The sequence below is a fragment of the Zootoca vivipara genome, chromosome Z2, assembly GCF_965207765.1.
Source record: "Zootoca vivipara chromosome Z2, rZooViv2.hap1.1, whole genome shotgun sequence".
NCBI classification, from domain to species: Eukaryota; Metazoa; Chordata; class Lepidosauria; order Squamata; family Lacertidae; genus Zootoca; species Zootoca vivipara.
The window spans coordinates 28,136,975-28,156,657 of NC_142585.1; the positions used below are offsets into that span (position 1 = coordinate 28,136,975).

General features: G+C 45.2%; 2 protein-coding genes across 5 annotated transcripts in view; one reads left to right on the forward strand and one right to left on the reverse strand.

Annotated features, from left to right (window-relative positions):
• Positions 1-278: 278 nt before the first annotated feature.
• On the forward strand, positions 279-8,167 carry LOC118084307 (G protein-coupled receptor 12-like). Of its 2 annotated transcripts, XM_088664670.1 has the most exons (3): positions 279-720; positions 2,976-4,117; positions 4,483-8,167. In XM_088664670.1, the coding sequence occupies exons 2-3, from the start codon at positions 2,978-2,980 to the stop codon at positions 4,552-4,554; spliced, it is 1,212 nt and encodes a 403-aa protein (XP_088520796.1). In that variant the 5' UTR covers positions 279-720; positions 2,976-2,977; the 3' UTR covers positions 4,555-8,167. The 2 variants fall into 2 exon arrangements, with proteins under 2 accessions (XP_088520796.1, XP_034969591.3); XM_035113700.3 differs by having other exon boundaries at positions 289-720; positions 2,976-8,167.
• A 1,589-nt stretch (positions 8,168-9,756) lies between these two features.
• Positions 9,757-19,683, reverse strand: part of LOC118084534 (actin-binding protein WASF3-like) — a 70,857-nt gene continuing 60,930 nt past the window's right edge. For all 3 annotated transcript variants that reach the window (XM_035114150.3, XM_088664669.1, XM_060270591.2), the window contains exon 9: positions 9,757-18,927. In XM_035114150.3, the coding sequence (XP_034970041.3) occupies positions 18,770-18,927 (158 nt within the window). In that variant the 3' untranslated portion in view covers positions 9,757-18,769. The remainder of the gene's footprint in view (positions 18,928-19,683) is intronic.

Sequence of the window (19,683 nt, forward strand, 5' to 3'; positions counted from 1 at the left end):
GCTATTGTTTAAGCAGTGCTTAACGCCCTTGGGTTGCTCTTCTCATCCCCATCAGTATCAAAAGGGTCCCTGCAGCTCGATCTAATTACACAACATCCATCCAGGTGCAGTTGAGCCCAGAAGTCACCACCAGCTCGCATCCATCCTCCAGTAAAAATAATGATGATGATGATGATGATGATGATGATGATGATGATGATGATGATGATGATACAACATTCTTTTTCATGCTCATATTGTGTCGTTCTGTATTTCATACCGGAGAGATCTTGCAGGCTTCTCTTCCCGCAAAGCGAAGATGTGAAGCACCTGACCTTGGGAAAAGGAGGCGGGTCTCGGCAGCCTTATGAATGAAATTCCAGAGGACGTGTGTGTATGCGCGCGCACGCGCGAGTGTGTTTATCTCCTCGTCTGTGCGCGTATCTTAGAGAAAAGGAGGGGAGAGGCTGAGCTAGTGTGAGAGAGCGCCTCGTTGTTATTCTGATCACAGGCTCCTCTGATTCACAGACTTGGAGCCGATCGTGAATATAAGAGAAGACTTTTGACGTCAGAGTAGAGATATATCAGCAGACCCAAAGGGGGAAAGAATATTAAGAGCAATTCGGTTGGCAGAGACCTGCCAGCGTTATTAGCCATGTTAACCAGAGAGGGAAGCCTTAACTCCGAGGACTGAGAAGGATTTAGCAGGGAGGACAACTGACCAAAGAATTGGAAACCAAGGTACAGTACCAACAACAACTGGGGAGGTGGGGAACTGCATGCCTGTTTCTTCTGAATGTCTGGGGTCTGCCTGATTCCTTCCCCACCCGCACATTATTCCACCCCGCAGTGGTCTTGGAAAGCGGGAGGCGGAGGGTGTTCGCGTTGCATGGAACGAGGAAACTAGCCCAACGGCTTGGCTGCTGTTTTCTAAATGTTCTTTGGTGGGCTCTGCTAAGTTGCATTTTGCATTATGGGAGCAGCCACGAGAATCAAAAGCAACGGCGGCAGCAGCATAGACCAAACGCCCAAAGGGTGACCTTTGAATGGCTCTCGGGTTCTTTGTTCACAGCGCTGAAACCAGACACTAGAGAGAAATGTGCGCGGTGGTTGTGGAAGGAAGGGGTGATGGGTGGGAATACGTTGGAGTCTCACAGATTGGGAAGGTTGCGCGCGGGTAACTGTGATTGTGTCTGTGCGCGCGCGCTTGGTTTTTTTTTTTTTTCCTTTTTCGCAGCAGCTGAGCTTCTGCGGTTGTTCGCAGGCGGCTTGTGTCATTCCCCAAAAAAGGAGGGATCGGGGCGGGAACTGCAAATTAAACTGGCTTCGCTTCGGTGCGGCAATCTTACTGTTTTAACCGTAACTGGATGTGTTATGGACGAAATTTGAGTGAGAAGGTGCTTTGGATTCATGCAAATAGATATCAGGAGAGGACTAGACTACAAATTTTATCTGTCTCTATATATAGCTAATTAGAGAGCGAGAATTCTTTCCTATCCGAGTCAAAACGTATTATCATTATCATTATCATTATCATTATTATTATTATTACTACCAGCTCTGGGAAAGACTAAGCCAAGAAATTCTAGCCCCGCTATATAACGCTATGTAAGTCTTCTCCTGTGCCCCATTTTCCTTCCTTCCCCACCGCGTAGCCGCACCACCCAACATACAACTGATGATGCAAGCGCTTCTGCATCCTAACAGTGTGAAGGGTGTGTGTGTGTGTGTGTGTGTGTGTGTGTGTGTGGAGGGGGGTAGGAAACATTTTGGATGCACAACATGGCACTCTGTTTTTGCTCATTTTGGTGAGGGGCATGAGCAGCGGGGGAATGGAGTCTGGAGATAATTTACAGTAAATTAAAAATACCAACTACCCCGAAAATCAGCAGTCCTCCTCCTATGAAGGATTCTTCACCTGGGGTTTTGGGAGAGGAAGTAACCAGGCAGGTTACACTCAGCTAAGTCTGCGCGCACAGACATACGCCCAGAATACTGGCCACTGCTTGTAGGGAAGCGACTGGTTTTTGCTTTTCCAAAGGTGCCCTTTTCAAAGCTGCTGTTGTGTTCCCGCGAGTGCCTCTGGCGTCTGGCTCCGGAGTTTTTAGGGTAACAGCTTTTAATACAGGCTGAGGAGCGCGTCGTCTTCCGTGCCTCCACCTTCGCGGCTCGGGAGCCGATGTGTACTTCCTGAGGCAGAGAAGGGCCTTAACCAGGGAGCACCCACGCTGATTATAAGATGCCTTCTCAGCCGCAGGGTCAAAGGCTGATGGTTCCTTTCTTTGGCAAAGAGATGGGGAGGCTGGTTTGGTGTCAAATCCAGGTGGAATTGACATTCCCTACCCCGCCTCCCCATCCCCAGAAATGGGACTGGGATATATTGGGTCATTAGGAACAAAAGCATCTGCTTTGCACTGGGTCAGACCATTGGCGGTGGATCTCCAGCGTTTCCGGCCTTTCCTAGCCCTTCCTGGAGATGAGGGAGATTGAACCTGGAACTTCTGCGTGCAAAGCAGATGCTCTATCACTGAGCTAAGTCACTTCCCCATGCATACGGAGCTGCCTTTACGTAGAGTCAGGTGGTCCATCTAGCTTGGTATCGCCCATACTGTCTGGAAACATCTCTGCGGGATTCCGGAAAGGGTTATCTCCCAGCTATACCTGGAGATGCTAGGGATTGAAGCTGGGCCATTCTCCAGGCAATTCAAGGTGCTCTGTCGCATAGCATCCTTTCCGTTCGGTTTGAATGCAGCCTAGTCACTGAAACCCAAACCAGAGCTCTGTGGATGCAAACACTTCTAATTGCCCTTCCCTCCTCCCTTCCACGTGCGGACCTGGGGGTGGGCAGGTGGCCATCATACTCGGCACACGCACCCCAAACCCTGCCAGCTCGTCCTTGACCTTCTCCCAGGGACCGCCCGCCCCCCCCCTGCTCCCTCCCGCCCTGCCTTCTCCTCTTTAACTGTCTCCCGTTGCCTTTTTCTTCCACTCTCCAGTGATGCTCCGTCACCCTACAGCAGCTGCAGCAGCAATGGAAGAGCACTTGCTGCTGCAGCAGCAACGTCTGCAACAGCAGCAGCAGCAACTCTTAGTGCTCCTCAATGCCTCCTCCCGGCCCTTCGCCAGCCTCTGGCCGCCGTCTGGCACCTCTGCCGCCGCGGGGAGCCCTTTGGATCTGTCTCCGGCGTCAGGAGCGGGAGAGGAGGCGAGCGGAGCCGCGGGCAGCGGAGAACCCACAGTCGCCGGGGATGTGGCCGCGGCGGTCAACCCGTGGGACATCGCGCTGTGCGCCACGGGCACGGCGATGGCCTGCGAGAATGCCTTGGTGCTGGCGGTGCTCTTCTACACGCCCAGTCTGCGCGCACCCACGTTCCTGCTCATCGGCAGCCTGGCCCTAGCGGACCTGCTGGCCGGCCTGGGGCTCATCGTCAACTTCAGCGTGCAGTACCTGCTGTCCTCGCCAAGCGAGACTGCCCTGCTGAGCGCCGCCGGCCTGCTGCTGGCTGCCTTCTCCGCCTCGGTGTGCAGCCTGGTAGCTATCACCGTCGATCGGTACCTGTCGCTCTACAACGCGCTGACTTACCACTCGGAGCGTACGCTGACCTTCACGGCCGCTATGCTGCTGCTTGTCTGGCTGCTCTGCCTGGGCGTCGGACTCCTGCCCCTGCTAGGCTGGAACTGCCTGCGGGAACCCGGCACCTGCAGTGTCCTCCGACCCGTTACCAAGGATAACGCCGCGGTGCTGGCCGTCGCTTTCCTGCTCCTCTTCGCGCTGATGCTGCAGCTCTACCTGCAGATCTGCAAGATTGCCTTCCGGCACGCCCAGCAGATCGCCGTCCAGCATCAGTTCATCGCTACCGCTCAGGCCACCTCCACCCGCAAGGGGCTCTCCACGCTCTCGGTCATCTTGGGCACCTTCGCCCTCTGCTGGATCCCGTTCGCCATCTATTCCCTGGTGGCGGACTCCAGCTACCCGGCAGTCTACACATATTCTTTGGCCCTGCCGGCAGCGTGCAACTCGCTCATCAACCCCATCATTTATGCCTTCAGAAATCCGGACATCCAGAAATCCCTCTGGGTGGCCTGCTGCGGGTGCATCACCTCCGGCTTCTCCTCTCGGCCCAGGACATCCAGCGACGTATGACAAGGGTCTATGGTTGCCTTTATGGTTTTGGAATCTCTCTCTCTCTCTCACTTTCTCTCTCACTCTTACTCTTTCTCCTCCTTTCCCCTTCCTCGCCTTTGTATGATCCCCCAGCACCAGCAGCTGCAGCAGGGGGGGGGGAGAGAAAACATAACGGGGGAGGCGAGGAACCCCTACCCAACCTTCTTAGGAAAAGAAAGCAGGGTGTCAGTGTCAAGGCTCTCCAGATGGTTATTTTCTTATGCCTGGTTTTATTTGGATAAACCATACACAAGTAAGATGTGCCTGACACGCTCCCCCCTCCCTCTCCCCGCAAGCGACCGGGCGATATTTTAATTTTATTGTTTCTTTGTGTTTAGGGAGGGAGGCGTGGCGAAAGACTCGGACATTTGCCAAAATCTGTGGCCAATGTGGAATTCATCCAAGCGTAAACTGCAAGATAATGTTTCGAAACACAACAAATCTTGTTCTGCTTTCTTGATTCACTTTTTTGCCTCTAAAATTTCTTCTCCTTTGATTGAAAGCAGGATTCTCAGGAAAGGCGTTTGCGGGGAGCAGGCGAGGATATCTTCTGCTTTTCTTTTCTTTTTTTAAAAAAAGTTGCCTGATTTTATTCTGCGGGTACAAGTTTTTTAAAAAATGGGTCATGTGAATTCAGCCTTTGAGTTTCTTGTAGTTAGTCGTGGAAACTGGAGCGTAAGAGGAGGTTTTGCCTCGACTCCGAGGTCTAGGGCAGCTCAGGGCTCTTCTCTGAACGAAGCACACATTTTCGAAACAGGGCGTGAGGGTAAGCGCGGGAGCAGGAAGTCAGACGCAAACAGTTAAATGTTTGCTTCCCTTTATTAATGTCAAATATAAAATAGCAAAAGCGGGAGGGGAAGAGCCAAACCAAAATGATAAACAGATAGTTTGCAGGAATATTTCCAGAGAAAAACGTGGGCTGCTCCGTTTGGAGTTTCCATTTTTATCCTAATCAAGTTTTGATCCTCTATGCAATATCAACAGTCGTTTAAAAACAAAGAAACCGAGACATCGTGGGACGAGTGGAATCTGCCAGATTCCTTCTCATCCCAAAGACGTGTCAGCACCATCAGGACTGGACAGCTCCGCGGAAGTCGCAACCAAACAATTAAACGCTACTCGTGTAGAGAGAGACTTATTTAAAAAGCACACGGGCTTCTGTTTTGAAAAAAAAAAGACAGCGTGTAGTGTGGATTTATTAGCCCCGGGCAAAGGAGATGGACCGGTTGAGTCAGATAAAAGTAACTGCCATTCCTCGTCATTGCCTCCCCACCTTCCCTCCAGCCCTCATAAAGATTGCACAACTCAACAACTCATGAGTTGACTGAGAAGGTTGAATGGCTGTTCCATTATTCTACTGTGGAGCTAGTACTCTAAGGGGAATGAACACACTTTAAATTCGTGTATCACCTGTAATACACCGTGTAATACCGTGTAATAGTTATAGAGTAACTATTTATTTCCTCCAAATTTATTTATTTATTTGGACTTAAAAGTGACCCGAGATAATTGGGGCTACATAGACTGACCTAAAATGGAAAGGAAAGAGCAGATATGGGAGAATAGGGTTGATATGATTAGGAAGCCCAGTTAGTTAACTTTAAGTTTTAAGGAAGATGAGAGGTACTACTCTGCAAAAATACCAACCCTATTTAGTAGGAGGGAAGAAGATGAGAGACTGGGGCCTTCAGCTTCACCAGTCTTATTGTTCTGCATACCTGAAGCTACTAAAGTAACATGTTTGAATAGGCACTCTTTGCTAAACTCATTTTCCTCTATGTATGATGTCATTTGTGATGTAAAATCAGGCAGGGGGACATGAAGTGACATTTATAATGGGTTGTAGCGTGACCAAGAAAGGGAATGCAGTTCGGTCATTTAAGAAAGAGGATTAAAAGTCCCGTGGAAGAATCAATTAGATTAAGCCAGAAAACAACTGTGGTGATAGAGACTGCAATGCACCCAATGGCTTGCATGACTTACTTGTGACAAATGCAATCCTGCACCATTAAAGTTAAAAGGAACTTTGCTATTGATGACAATAGGACCAGGATTGTTCCTAAGTGTGTTGCTCTTCTGTGTATGTTTGTGTGTGTGTGTGTGTGTTTAGGTCAGCCAGCAATTTGAGGCTTAGATGTAGTAGAAAAGATATAGCCACAGAACATTATTTTCTTCTATTTTCTGCTATGCTGTATCTTCACCTTATGCATGCACACAAGTGCAAAAATGCAGATGTGTCTCTTATGTTTGAATAATTCCTTTTGTAGCATCCACAAGCAAATTCCCCAATGATACTTATGTCAAAATTTTGATGCCTTTAACAGACTAGGTTTCAGCTGCATATATGCAGATTTCTTTTGCTTTCCCAGATGTTTTTCTTGCACCCAAATTCTGTGCAGACCTGCAACATTGCACCCCTGTGATGTATGCATTGGTCAGACACATGCAAAAACAAAACCCAACCTAAGCTGAGTCAAGAAGATATTGCATCACTGTGGGAATCTCTGTTTACTTTTTCATGTTTATTTGTTTTGTTCATAAAACTTATCCCAAAAATTACTTTGTGCAAACCAAGAGATTTGCTGGGTTACAACCTAGAAACAGCTCAGTCTGTGCACTGGTGTTTCCTTACTAGTCCACACAAAAATTGCTAAGGGAAACCTACGCAGATGTGGTTTGCGTTAGTAGGCATCCCTTTGTGAATGTAGTTACCCACCCCCAAAAGAAAGATGCACAATTTTCAGATGGTTTTAAAAACAAGGTTACATTTATTACATTTATTAATTCCTGTTTGATTAGCAACTCCTGAACATAAATGCACAAATTATTTCCACCACACCATTCCCTCCACCCCAACACCTTTATCTCCCTGCAGGAATGTTGCTTTACACACTTCATTCTTCGTTTTCTAAGTTGTATAAAAATAAAACTGTTGTGAAACTTGTGCATCTACCTACTTGGAGGTATTAGAAAGAAAAACACATTTGACTTGAATGACTGTTGTAGAAGAGCTTAGTTGTGTACGCACACTGGAAATAGGTGTGATGTGGAAATTGGGTGCTGTTGTATACATATTTCCCCTTATGGTATAGGTGGGAACTTCAGGCCTGGCCCTCAAATCTCTCCCTAGGTTACACTTCTCACTAGCCCTGCTGCACACCCTGAATGTTTTTCTCTGGCTGGAATGTGTCCTAGAATCATAGAACTGTAGAGTTGGAAGGGACACCAAACGTCATCTAATCCAACCCCATGAAGTCCAAGAATCTTAGCTAAAGAATCCCTGGCAGGTGGCCATCCAATCTTTATTTTAAAAACCTCCAATGAAGGAGAGTCCACCACTTGCCAAGGTAAGCTGTTCCACTGTCAAATAAATTCATACCGTCAGAATGTTTAGTTAAGACTCTCCTTTATTGTAATTTGTATTATTGAACTCTGATCATGCCTCTTGCTTGTCTTGACAGGATAGAGAGGGGTGTCTGAGTCTCTGTGTAGAAACAAGCAGAATGTAGAAAGGTAAAATTTGCATTTGTTCCTCCACTCACTCTTGCCTCAGGTCCCTCCAACAACCAGCATGGTCTCACTGTTTCCCTGGGGGCCACTGAAAAGACAAAACAGTGTGGGGAAGCCATTCTTTGGCGCAAGAAGTGCTACTTGTTGAATGGAATGTCCACATGTTTACCCTCCAAAGAGATATAAATGTACAGAAACCATTCCATTTGGTGAAACCAAGTCCCTGCAATGCACTTTATGGATGAGTGGGAAAAACAAGAAACCAATGCTATTATTGCACTGTATCTCTACGGTATATAATACTGATACATTCATCTGTTAAGAGTAATTTATTTTTATTACTGTACATAAAATGTTGAAGTGATTTGTCAAAACGATACTTAAAATTATTTTTAAAAAGATTAAAGAGAGATGTTGACTTCTGGGGCATTGTCTCTGATATGTGCCAATATACTTGTGTCTTTTGCTTTTTTAGATTTGTCTTAATAAATGTCAGTAATGATCTTGTGCTTAGAGCTGTTTCCTATATTATAAGGCTGCATAGTGTGTGACCCACAGCATCCAGTGTGGTCTATCAGTCATATAGAGTTACCTGCCAGGTGATTGGCAACCTACACCACTTCTGCAGGTCCATGCAGGCAAAAAACAGGAAGTTTATTCTGCTCCCAGTAGGATATGTTCAGTTTTATGAGACACAAACTCTGTAGACCACAGAGTTTCCAGCCTGAGATGGAAATGTGACAGACTGAACTTGGGGCCTTTCATTTGCAATCATATGCTCAACTATTGGTGAATTACAACCCTTCTGCCATCTCTTCCAGGGAGAGCCCTATCTGTAGAGACAGCCCACTCTATGTTGAAGGCAGACAGCAGATTTTAACACACACATACGGGTCAAATGCAGTGCCTTATTTTCTCCAGAGGAGAGAAATGACAGTCATTCTCTTGTATGGATTAGGTAGGTAGCCTTCAGCCCCTGCCGATCCCAGGGCATTTTTGGTGGGCAGAATATTTTTCATGGCCCCAGGGCTTTTTAGTCATTTTAGGCCATGGGCTTTGTGACAAGTGAGACTCAAACCCTAGGCCCCAGGGCTTGGCCACAACAGAGCACATGGCAAAAAGACAGGACACAGGAACAGCAGTAATTTATGAATTTAAAGTCAGTAGCATTTGATGTGGGGTGGGAGCAGAAGGGTGGTAATCCCAGACCAATGATAGATTAGCAATTTCACTTATGAATGAAAAACTGTCAGGTGCATGACATCTGGGCCCACTGATTTGTTAGTTTTCAATCTGTTGATTTGCCAATGAGCCCTATAGGTTAAGAACACAAGAGCAGCTTGCTGGATCATGCCAATGGCCCATCTAGCTTTGTAGGTATAAGGATGTGGCAAGTCTCCAATTTTGTCAGAAGTGCCACAATTTGCATAGTGGGTTGACTTGCAGGCCAGTGGAGTTCCTCACAATATGAGCTGGGGTGCAATCTGTCAAAAACTTAAAAAATAATTAAGCCCTACTGATTCCAATGGGAGCATAAAAGTACTTCCTTACTCCCTTATGTTGAAATCAAGTGACTCTGTCAAAGTACTGGATCCTGGTCTGATTTTTGTGAATCTGGAATCTGCGCTTTTCTACTCATCTCAGATTTGATGTCCATTATTTCAATGGGACCACGAAAGTGTTTAAGGCCAAACTAGACATGACATTAAATGCACCTTTGCATTTTAACTGGCAGATTTAGATAAATGTAAATTGCATCAGCTTGTGTGTGTGTGTGTGTGTGTGTGTGTGTGTGTGTGTGTGAGTGGGAGAATTCAAAGGGTAGTAATATACCAGTGATTAATTGTTAGTAAGTTATCAGAGCTCTCTCATACATGAGCTCACAAAATCATCCCCGTACCAGGCTCCCTCCAGATGTTAGAATTACCACCAGTCCTGGCCAGAACTGTGTTGGCTGGATTTGATGGAAGCCACAGCCCAAAATGTATGGAGGCCACCAGGTCAAGGAAGGCTGGGCAAGGTTTTGCCCACTGTTTAAAACTAATGGAAATATCAAAAGGGGGAGCAGAGAGAAGAAAAACCAGTGGCCACACAGACAGAAATTGTCTTAAAAGCTTTATTTATTTCTATTACTAACATGCATAAAGTGTCAACAGCTTCAGATTATGTTGTACAACATTTCTTGAAAAAATAAAAAGTCCCATGAAGCATTACTAGCAGTTCCCCCCACCCATCCCACAGTATCTTGCACAGATTGTGTTTCCCCACCCCCTCTACAGGCAGGAAAATAATAAAGTTCCATTTTGCAACCATAAACTTTGGTCCTGATTTTGTCAGCACTGACACAAGCAGAACCCACAACATCGGGAACCCTTGCTTTACAAACAGCAAACTGTACGGCAGATAGATACTAGTAGCAAACATATACTGATCTACTGACTAAATGCACATGTTTAGAACACCCCATTAGACTGTGAAAAGCTTCTCATTAGTGCTGCTGCTTTGCCAGCTCTATAATAATGCACATGAATCAAATTATCAATACCTTGAAGCATGTACAAACTTCATGTTTCTCCTGAACAGAAATCAAACGTACACGTGTGTGTGTGTGTGTGTGTGTGTGTGTGTGTTTATAAACACTCATTTCCAAAAAGAAAAAAGAAATAGTATAAAGTATTATATGAGCAGAAGAGAGAGCAACAAAACTCTGAAGATCACTTGCATTGCTTGGTGGGTGTCCCTTCAGCAACCCAAGTGGAGGATAGGCCTCAACAGCAATTAGCCATGAAAGCTAGAGTGAACTTCCATTTCTAGAGGCAGTATACCTCTGGATACCAGCTGCTAGGAACAAAAGATAGGGGAAGGTTGTTGCCTATGACCACCACCCTGAGGCATCGCCAGATGGTGTGGCTGTACTGGCTAGGATGCACAGCAGAGATAACCAAAATGGCACCCTTCAGATGTTGTGGTCTACAACTACCATCATCCCTGACCAGCAGGGCTGATGGAGTCCACAGCAACTGAAGAGAACCATGTTGGTTACACACTTGATATAGAGTGTTCACATTCAGAGTGTATTACCCAGAGATCTTCTCTACTCACCTATGTTGGTGTGTTAGCATCACAACAGAAGCTTAAGAAAGCTCAGGGGGAAATGGGAGGCAAGCATGGCACTCTAAGAGCATGCAGTGAAGGAGAACAATGACTTAAGGCTTGGTGGGACTTTGAGATCTTGCTTCCTCTGAAAGCATGGCCAATCCTGCTGGGATTCAGCAATTGCACAGCTGAGCCCATAGTGCCAGTCATGCTGTTGCCATGTTTCTCAAGGCACTGATGCACTGTCAGATCCTTCTCAAGAGGAACTTAAAAACTATTTGCTGTCAGGGGCAAAGTGACACAGGTCATCCATTTCTTTCCAAAGGGCTGAAAAATATTGGCTTCCATTAGCACATACATACATACATACATACATACATACATACATACATACATACATATTGGCAGGTAGAATTGTGTGCATGGCAAGTCCCTACCATTTTAATTCCTCCAGCCCCCATTCCCAGGAACCAGAGGGATTCTGGACATCAATACACTGGCCTGAATTGCCTACACTTCTCTCTTCCAGGCAGTGGCTCAGGGAGCAAGGAACTGGCACATGGCATTAATGGCTCATGTCCTACAACAAAGCAAGGAGACAGCATCTCCCGAAAGAAGGCAACTGCCAGTAAGACTGCTCACTGAACACAATAGCTGGAAGACAGTGAATTTGGTAGCATCCCTACTTAGAGCAGAGCTGGTTGGAGCAACATCTCTCATTCCCATGAAGTCCAAAACCCAGTCTCCTATTATAGGGATACTGAGATACACCCGTTCTCCGTGACTGTAACCAACTGCATTTAAACCAAGCTGCCACGTGGACTTAAATATTTGCTTTCCTTTTAGGAACTGTGTTATAATCATGAAACTTCATCATGGGGCTGAGGGTGGAGAAGGTTTAGGGGCAGGGGTGAAGTGGGGTGGGGTGGGGAACCTGTGGTTCTCCAGATGTTGCTTGGCTACATCTTCCACCATCCCTGTTCATAGTGGCTGGGGCTGATGGGAGTTGTAGCCCAACAGCATCCAGTGGGTCATCGGCTCTTTCCAAGCCTGCTCTTGGGAATGAGAAACCTAACTACCTCTGCCCCCTCCTCAAGTCTTCCACTTGGTCTCAACTGCATCATTTTACAATTGCAAAATAAAACTCAGATACAACCTCCCCCTTTTAAGCAGTTTCTCTCACCATGTACCACCATTTCTGCCTCGAATTTAGTCCAGAAGTATTGATCATTTATTCACAGTGACAGGATAAAAAAGAAGGCGCACTCTTCCATTGCCTCCCAAAACAGACAAATGCCAACAAAAAGAAAGAAAAAGCGAGAGGGGGGAAACAGCAGTAAACAGTAAATCAGAGGACAACACCTTCTAAAGTGCAGTGCAGGTTCTGAAATCTTTGCTTCAAACTGCAAATTTCTCTAAGGACAGAGCCCTTCTCTTGCCCTTTGGGGGCTAAATTCACATGACTGGGCCAACCGGTAGCAGCTAGGCCAGCACAAGCTTATCACACACACCGACAGGGTCAGCTCTGTATTGGCTGTTGAACAGCATTTTCACACATTCAGGTCAGGCTGTATTGAATATTCTCCAATTTCAGTGTTTGTTTCGAAATAGCAGATTGGGTGTTATGATGAGCTGTACTGGTTAGTGCAAAAAAAAAGGGTTAACTTGCATTGCTGAACATTTTGCATTGCTTCGGCCCCAGTTCTCCCAGCTGCTTCCGACCCAGCAACTGCTGCTACTCGGAGGTCTCCTTATTTACTTACTTACAGGCCAAAGGAATCTTAACCTCAGTGGGATAGAAGGAATGCAGTGGAGCAGCAGAGAGAAAACAACATCCTAAGCCCTGATGCCCACAAGAGCCAGATCAGGAAGCAAGGGCAGCTTTTTTTTAACTTGCTTTCTTACTTTTTATTTGACAGATTTATATCCTAACTTTCTGCTATTTAGGTATGCAAGGCAGCTTAGAATTTTCTTTGAGTTTCACTTGTCTACACTCTCAGCGCAGGTGAGCTTCTCTGTGTAGATCTCCCCACCCATCTACTTAGCTTATGCTGATGTTTTAATTATTAGCACACATATAATAGCTGGGTTTACAAGAAAGCTTAAGCACTTAATGTACAATTAAAAAATGTAACAGTCATATAGCCCACTACGGTATAGCGAAAGAACAGTAAATGAACAGCCAATCAATCCCCTCCCTCAGCTACCCTCCAAAAAACCCCAACAACAATCAGAGCACCCTAAGGCTCTCTGAAAGATGAGTGCCTTAGTCAACTATCTAAACATCAGGAACAAGGAAGCAGAACAGAGTTCCCCAGGACATCCCACAATCTTGGTGCCAGAAGTAAAAAGCCCCTCTCCTGTGTCACCAAACACCAAATGATGGAATAATGAGGGCAAGAATTCTACCTCTGAAGGAGATCTTAAGGTATGGGTGCGTGCTGACTGGCCGAGGGAATTGCACGATTTTTTTCACATCTGCGCATGACATCGTGTCAGATGTAGCAGTATGACATCATCCTTGGGATCTTGACTGCCATCAGGCCAGCTTTCTGGGGGAGAACTGTGACAGAGGAACTCCTGGCCCTCCTGGCCTGGACACTGTCACCAGCTCTGCTTCTGGATATGATGGGGGGTGGGGAGTAGCAGGGGTGGGGAGAGAGTGTTTCAGAGATAGTGAAGCTTGATTAAGGGCAAGATAGCCAGAACTGACACTAACAAACCCAGACAATGGAAAGAGGATTTCCAGGCAATTAAAATCTGCGCAAACCAAACTACATAGCTGCCTCATAAGAACTGTAACTCCATGAACTTGTTCTTGAGCTCGAGTTCATCTTTTCTCGCGTTATCATGTCTTTTCAGACTTTGAGGGTCCATATTAATACTGTTTTGGTAATTGTGCCTAAGAGCCTTCTAAACTAATTGAGTAGGGTATGCATGCATGGAATGGAATGGACAAAGCGCTGACTGAATCACACATCACCATAATGTTAAATGCCAAATGATGGTGACTATGGCAAAAGCAAGGGACAAAATAGTACCATTGAAATCAGCCTAACATCCTACATACACAAACGTACACACAGAATACGTTACTGCAACAAACACAATACATTACTGCAACAATTCCTATATAGTGCAAAAGCCAGAAGGTGCTTTTTAGATATGAAAACAAGCAGAAAATGAAAGGAAGCCATTCTGAACCACCCTATGGCCATAAAACAGCCTGCCCATGGAGTCCCATCTGTAAGCAGCATTGCCCAGGAAGATACCATTACCTTCCCCATTGGGAAGCCACTTTATGCTTCCAAAAGCATCAGATTACATGCCATGACAGTTCACAGAAGAGTTTGCCAAGTCTGCCTCTACAATCTTCACATTTCAACTGTCAGTTCCTTTACGACTTTATAGGAAGTTTCATGTTATGTATGTCACACCACCTGCCCTGCCTACTCTAGCCCTCAGCTGCGGTGCAGGATACTATATTGTAAACACCAGTGTTGAAGCAAGATTCAACTGTGAATTCACTCAGCTTCTGAACAGGGAGTTGTGGAATAGGGAGGGGGGAGAGAGAGAGGCGCGCGCGCGCGCACACACACACACACACACACACGATCAGGTATCAAAATGTCTGGGGGGGGGTTGTAATTCAAACAGGGTTATATGCAATCCCAAAGTGAACTTTCAAATCAGTTTCACAATGTGAGGATGAAGACAAGAAGTATCTCTTGTTTGATGATGCCTGAATCTAAATAATAGTTCTTCCTACCCACCCACCTTATTTCTTTATTTCTTTAGTTATTTAATGCCTGTATAATCAGTGAGCACCTCAATCACACAGAGCTGTGTGATGGGGATGGCAGCTGCCACTCCTCTCATCCTCAGGGGCATGCAACAGAACTCCAGGGAGGGGCCAGATGAATATTAATTACTGCCATCATGAAGCTAACAGCAAAGTTACATCCTAGAAATTCCCATTCCTGATTATGAATAGGCCAGCCTATTCAGACAGGTAAGAATGTTGACACGTGTTTTAATTTGGTTTTTAGCATGTTGCTGATTTAATTATTAATTTAATTATTTCTGAATGTTTAAATAATTGTTTTAAACTAACAGTGCCATTGTTTTTATTATTCTTGAAAACCACTTTGTGGCTTGCTGTTGTTGTTTTTTTTAAAAAAAGCAAAACAACCAAGTGATGTATAAATTTTGTGAAATAAATAAATTTTTAACTTAACGAGGGACTGCCAATTGAGATGCAGCAGTTTAAATATTAAATGGGCATTATTATCTTCTTTAGGGATTTTTGAATACTGGGGGTTGCATAACCCTGCCTGGCTTAACTTTTGGCAGAGGCACCCAAACAGAATGAGAAGGAAGCCTTTTTTTACATATTGTATTCGTCAGCAGCTGCTCTAAACTGTGAAGTTTAATTCAGTAGTACCATTCCCAGTATAGTTTGCTAAATATAATGCTGCATCAATTGATGCCTAACTCAAAAAGAGACAAATAAGAGCTACACATAAATCCTGCCACAAGAAGCTTGAATTCTGTGATAGCCAGATGCCATCAATTGGTTATTTTTTCCCTCTTACCACAAAGACTTGAGTGGGGGGCAAATTACAGTCTAAAATTTCAGTATGCAACTTAACCATTGCTTCCAACCTTGCAGAGATGGATGCCTGGTCCTGTTGGGTGACAAAGGTGGAGTGAGAAAGGCTATTTAGTTTTACTTGCTTTTGTCCTCTCTATGAAGAAGTGCACAGAATCTCATGTTAGTAGCTGGAAGCTCATAAGCCAGAAGAAACATCAGTGCAGGCTGGTCCGTTAGGATGAATGGGGCCGAGCACCACCAACCTCAGTGTGCTTCCAGACTGCATCCCTGCTTACTTACGGCTTAGCAGGGAGGAAGGTGGGGACAGAAAGAGAATTAGTCATCTGGGCCTGACATGAGCTCTATCTCCACCTACTGTTGGCCTCCCTGCCTTCCATCCTACCAGTCTCGATGGGCATTGGCCACCGCTGAAATACAAGGTAAGAGGCAAGCAGAGTACATTGGTGGCAAAGGTGTTTACTTTGTCTCTCAGTGTCATCATGGCCCAGAACCTGGACTTAGAAAAAAGAATGTCAAGGGAGTTCTGCACTTGCAAGGAATCAACTGTTCAGTTTGGCAGCTTGATCCCAGAAGCTGCAGTTAGTGCAGAATACTACAGCAAGATTGTTGACAGGAGCGAGACCTTGCTAACAGAGCACCTGTGCTCAGAAACCTGCTCTGGTTGCCAATTTGCTAACGGGGCCTAGTTTAAGATGTTACTATTAGTATATAGAGCCCTGAGCAACATGGGACCAGTTTACCTGCAATATCGTTTTATATGCAAATTTAGTCCCAGTACTTTTAATATGGATTTTCCTGGACCAAGCTCAACCTTATGCTGAGAGAGAAATCTGTCCTCTCTACCTCCTGCCACCCTCAGATGTTATAATGAATGGGGGAACAAAATATTCCATGCAACCTTTCCTGTTCTTGTCTCATGTATGAACAAGTCAAGCCTTTAAATCCAGCCTTTGAATTCTGATTCAAAACTCTGCCTATCTGATCAATCTTTAAGAGGAAGCTGTTCAACACCTCTGCCCAAATCAGAGCCCCTAGGACCTAGCAACTACGTTAACTAATCAACACAAAATAAAAGCTTAACGAATACATCTCTTCACTATGTAGATATATTCTTCTTTGAAAATAAATGCTAACATATATTCTTCTAGAATAATATAGGTGAGAGGGAGAAGAAATGAACCTAACCCTTTTAATAGATGCTTCATATCAAAGCCACTATACTAATACAGTACAACGATAACCAATCACGCGGAATGCTTAGCTTATATGATGTTGTTACATAAGGTATCATCCCTAAAATGCACCCAGTTGTTCACTAGACACATAATGCACAGGGCTAACCTTAGAACACTGTAGTGGTAACTTCCCAACCCCACTGCCCCAGCCATTCTACGGAAATTGTTTTCTATTATGACCTATTTATCTCTAAAACAGCTAAACAATCCCAAGCAGCTTACAAAAACAACCAACACCATACCTGACTGGCCCACCACCTTATTTCCCCTGCATTTCCTATCCTGATGTCACAGAGGAGGGTCTGCAATTCTACCTGCCACCATCTCCATGGTGATTGCTCCACTACTCTTTGGCAAGGGTGAGAAGAGAGGCCTCAACCTCCTCTGCAGCTGAGATTTGGGGAGGGGAGAGCCCTTTGTGTGCAACCCCAAGCTGAAGGGGAAGTATTGAGATGGATGTTTGAGCAATGCTTGGAACAGAAGTTACAAGCACCAGAGCCAAGACAAGATTTCCCTCTGGTTTACGAATGGAAAGATGGAGGCACTTGGCAGTGATTCTCAACCAAGAAAAACTGACTTTGGAAAGGTGGATAAATTATGCAAAACAAGCTATTTTACCATTTTGACCTTTCATTTTTGTTTGTTTCTGTTTACCATGCCAAGGGCCAAACAGTGATGCCACACACAAACAGCACTTTGTCACAACTTTGGAGCAGTGTTTAAGAAGGAACTGGTCATAAATCAGCTTGGCCCCAATTCAACTGAAGTTACTCCTCATGTGCAGTGCTTTCTAATTTAAGTTTACCCTGAAGTAAGTCTCGCTATAATCAGTGGGTCTAGCTTTCAGAAAAGTGCAGATAGAATTGCAGCTCAAGCCCCAAGCACTAAACCATTAAAAAAGCATAACAATAAATACAGTTGGGGTGTTATTTTTTTAAAAAGGAACTGTTAAAACAATGAAATCACTGGTTGTATTCAGGGGGATGGTTGCCTAAACAGGTGTTTTAGTGGATCAGAGTTCACTTTGTTACATGCATGATATGACCACTTACATGTTCTTATCCCTTAGTACAGATAGAATAAAGTGGTTGCTGTCTAACACAGTGCACTTACTAGGTTTTGCAATGCCTTATATTTTGAAAAACTGCCTATATCATTAATACCACAATGACTCTGAATACCAGTTACTGCGAATCACAGGAGGGTAGAGTGCTATTGCCCTCAAGTCCTGCTTTTGGGCTTCCCATAAGCATCTGATTGTATCAGGATGCTGTATTAGATGGTCTGATCCAGCAGGCTCTTCTTATGTTCTTATAATGACTTATACTCAATCAATTGGCTCTGGTATTCATTGGTATTCACTCTTCACAGTGAAATACACCTACTGCTGTGTTTTAACTCTACTTTGTAACCAGCAACAACAACATGTTTTGGTTCTCTCTGTACCTTCAAAAGTGAATTACCATGCATGTGATGAAGTGACCTTAGACCCATGAAAGCTGCCATCATGATAATTTAAAGTGCCACAAAACTCTGTTGCTTTTGCTACAACAGACTAACACGGCTACTTCTCTGGAACTTGCCTCTAAAATGTTAAGCCATAGAGGAAACTTTACAAGCATGTAAAAGCACATTCCCCTAACCCATGACACCACTCTACACAGAAAGAAGGCTTCCCAACCATACCCAGGAACATAGAAAGTGCATCTGCTTAAATAAGCCTTAAAACTTTGTCTCTTGTGTTTGACTGCTCCCTCAATCTGCATGTTATCTCTGGGACCATATCTTAAGCTGTAATAGACCACACTGACAACCGAACCAGGAGTGAGTTGTGGTTGTTGTTTGTTTTAGCTTTTCTAGGACTTTCAAAGCCTCAAATGCCATTTCTCACACCTGGGGAAAAAATTGGTCAACTGCTGGTCCACCACCACCAAATGCTTTTTTCAAAAGACAAAAGTCACTAATGCACACTTGCCCACAAAGAGGCCACCTTAAAAAAATTTCAACAGTGCAACATGGCATGAAAGCAAAGCTCACTGAACATGAGCACCTGGCAGCAGCTGGAATTTACCCGCAGGGGCACCTGGTCACACACACATACACCTGACTGTGGAAAGGTGGCAAAAAGAACTTGGGGGGATCCTCTCCAAGGCAGCACTCTGCCCCTTCTCAATCTGACCATTCATTCTCGTCCAGCTCCGAGTCATCATCTGATTCACTGTACTCGACGGCGATTCTGCGGGAGAGGATTGTCGCCACGTCGTTGCCCACTGGCTCTTTCTTTGCCTCTTGCTCCCATTGCTCTTGTACCTTCCGGAGTTGAATCCCTGCATTTGCAAAGGAAGAAATACTTTGGAGGACTGGCTTCTGGGCAGATGTGTTGCTGGGACCTGACTTGACACTGAGACTCCAAGCCATGAAAGACAATCCCTGTTCCCTTCCCAAGTCCCAACTGGGGTCCCAACAGCTACACTGAGCTTAGAAACAGATCTGTAGAGCTGGAAGGCACCCAAAGGGTCAGTAAATCCAACACCCTGCAATGCAGGAATCGTTCACCTTGAGAAGCCCAGCACAGCAGCAGGGGCGATCCCCATCAACCTCTAGTTCTAAATTTGGAGCTGGGGCTTGTTTTGCTGTTAGGAAGCCTGAGTGGCCATTATCCACCCATTTTTCCTTGCTGAAGGCAGAGGAAAATCTGGGGCTTGTCTTGGCACTTGGTGCCAAAGGGCCTGATTGCCTAGACACCCATCTCTAGCTTCCATTTCCAGCTTGGAGCTACAGAGGTTGGAGTGAGATTTCCCTTGTAGTTGCACTGAACCTTCCACAGCTCAGCACAAACAATGGGCATTGCTTCCTCCCCAACTGTAGAGTGAAGTGGAGCTTCACTTCTCCTCCTCGCCATGGAAAGGTGGGGGTAGATGGAATTGTGGGACAGTGAACAATTTGCACAGGCCTGACCAAAACAAATCTCCAACCCTTCTCAATCACTTTATTTGATACTAATTAATTCTGCATTTGTTAAGGGGTAGCCAACCTTTGGGGGCTACTGGGCACCTTTGGAATTCTGAAAGTGTGGTGTGGGC

Excerpts from the sequence above, each read along its gene's own strand:
- LOC118084307 (XM_088664670.1), top strand. The coding sequence starts at position 2,978 with ATGCTCCGTCACCCTACAGCAGCTGCAGCAGCAATGGAAGAGCACTTG. Across the intron at positions 4,118-4,482 it reads GGCCCAGGACATCCAGCGAC|GGAGGGAGGCGTGGCGAAAG; the intron begins GTATGACAAGGG and ends CTTTGTGTTTAG.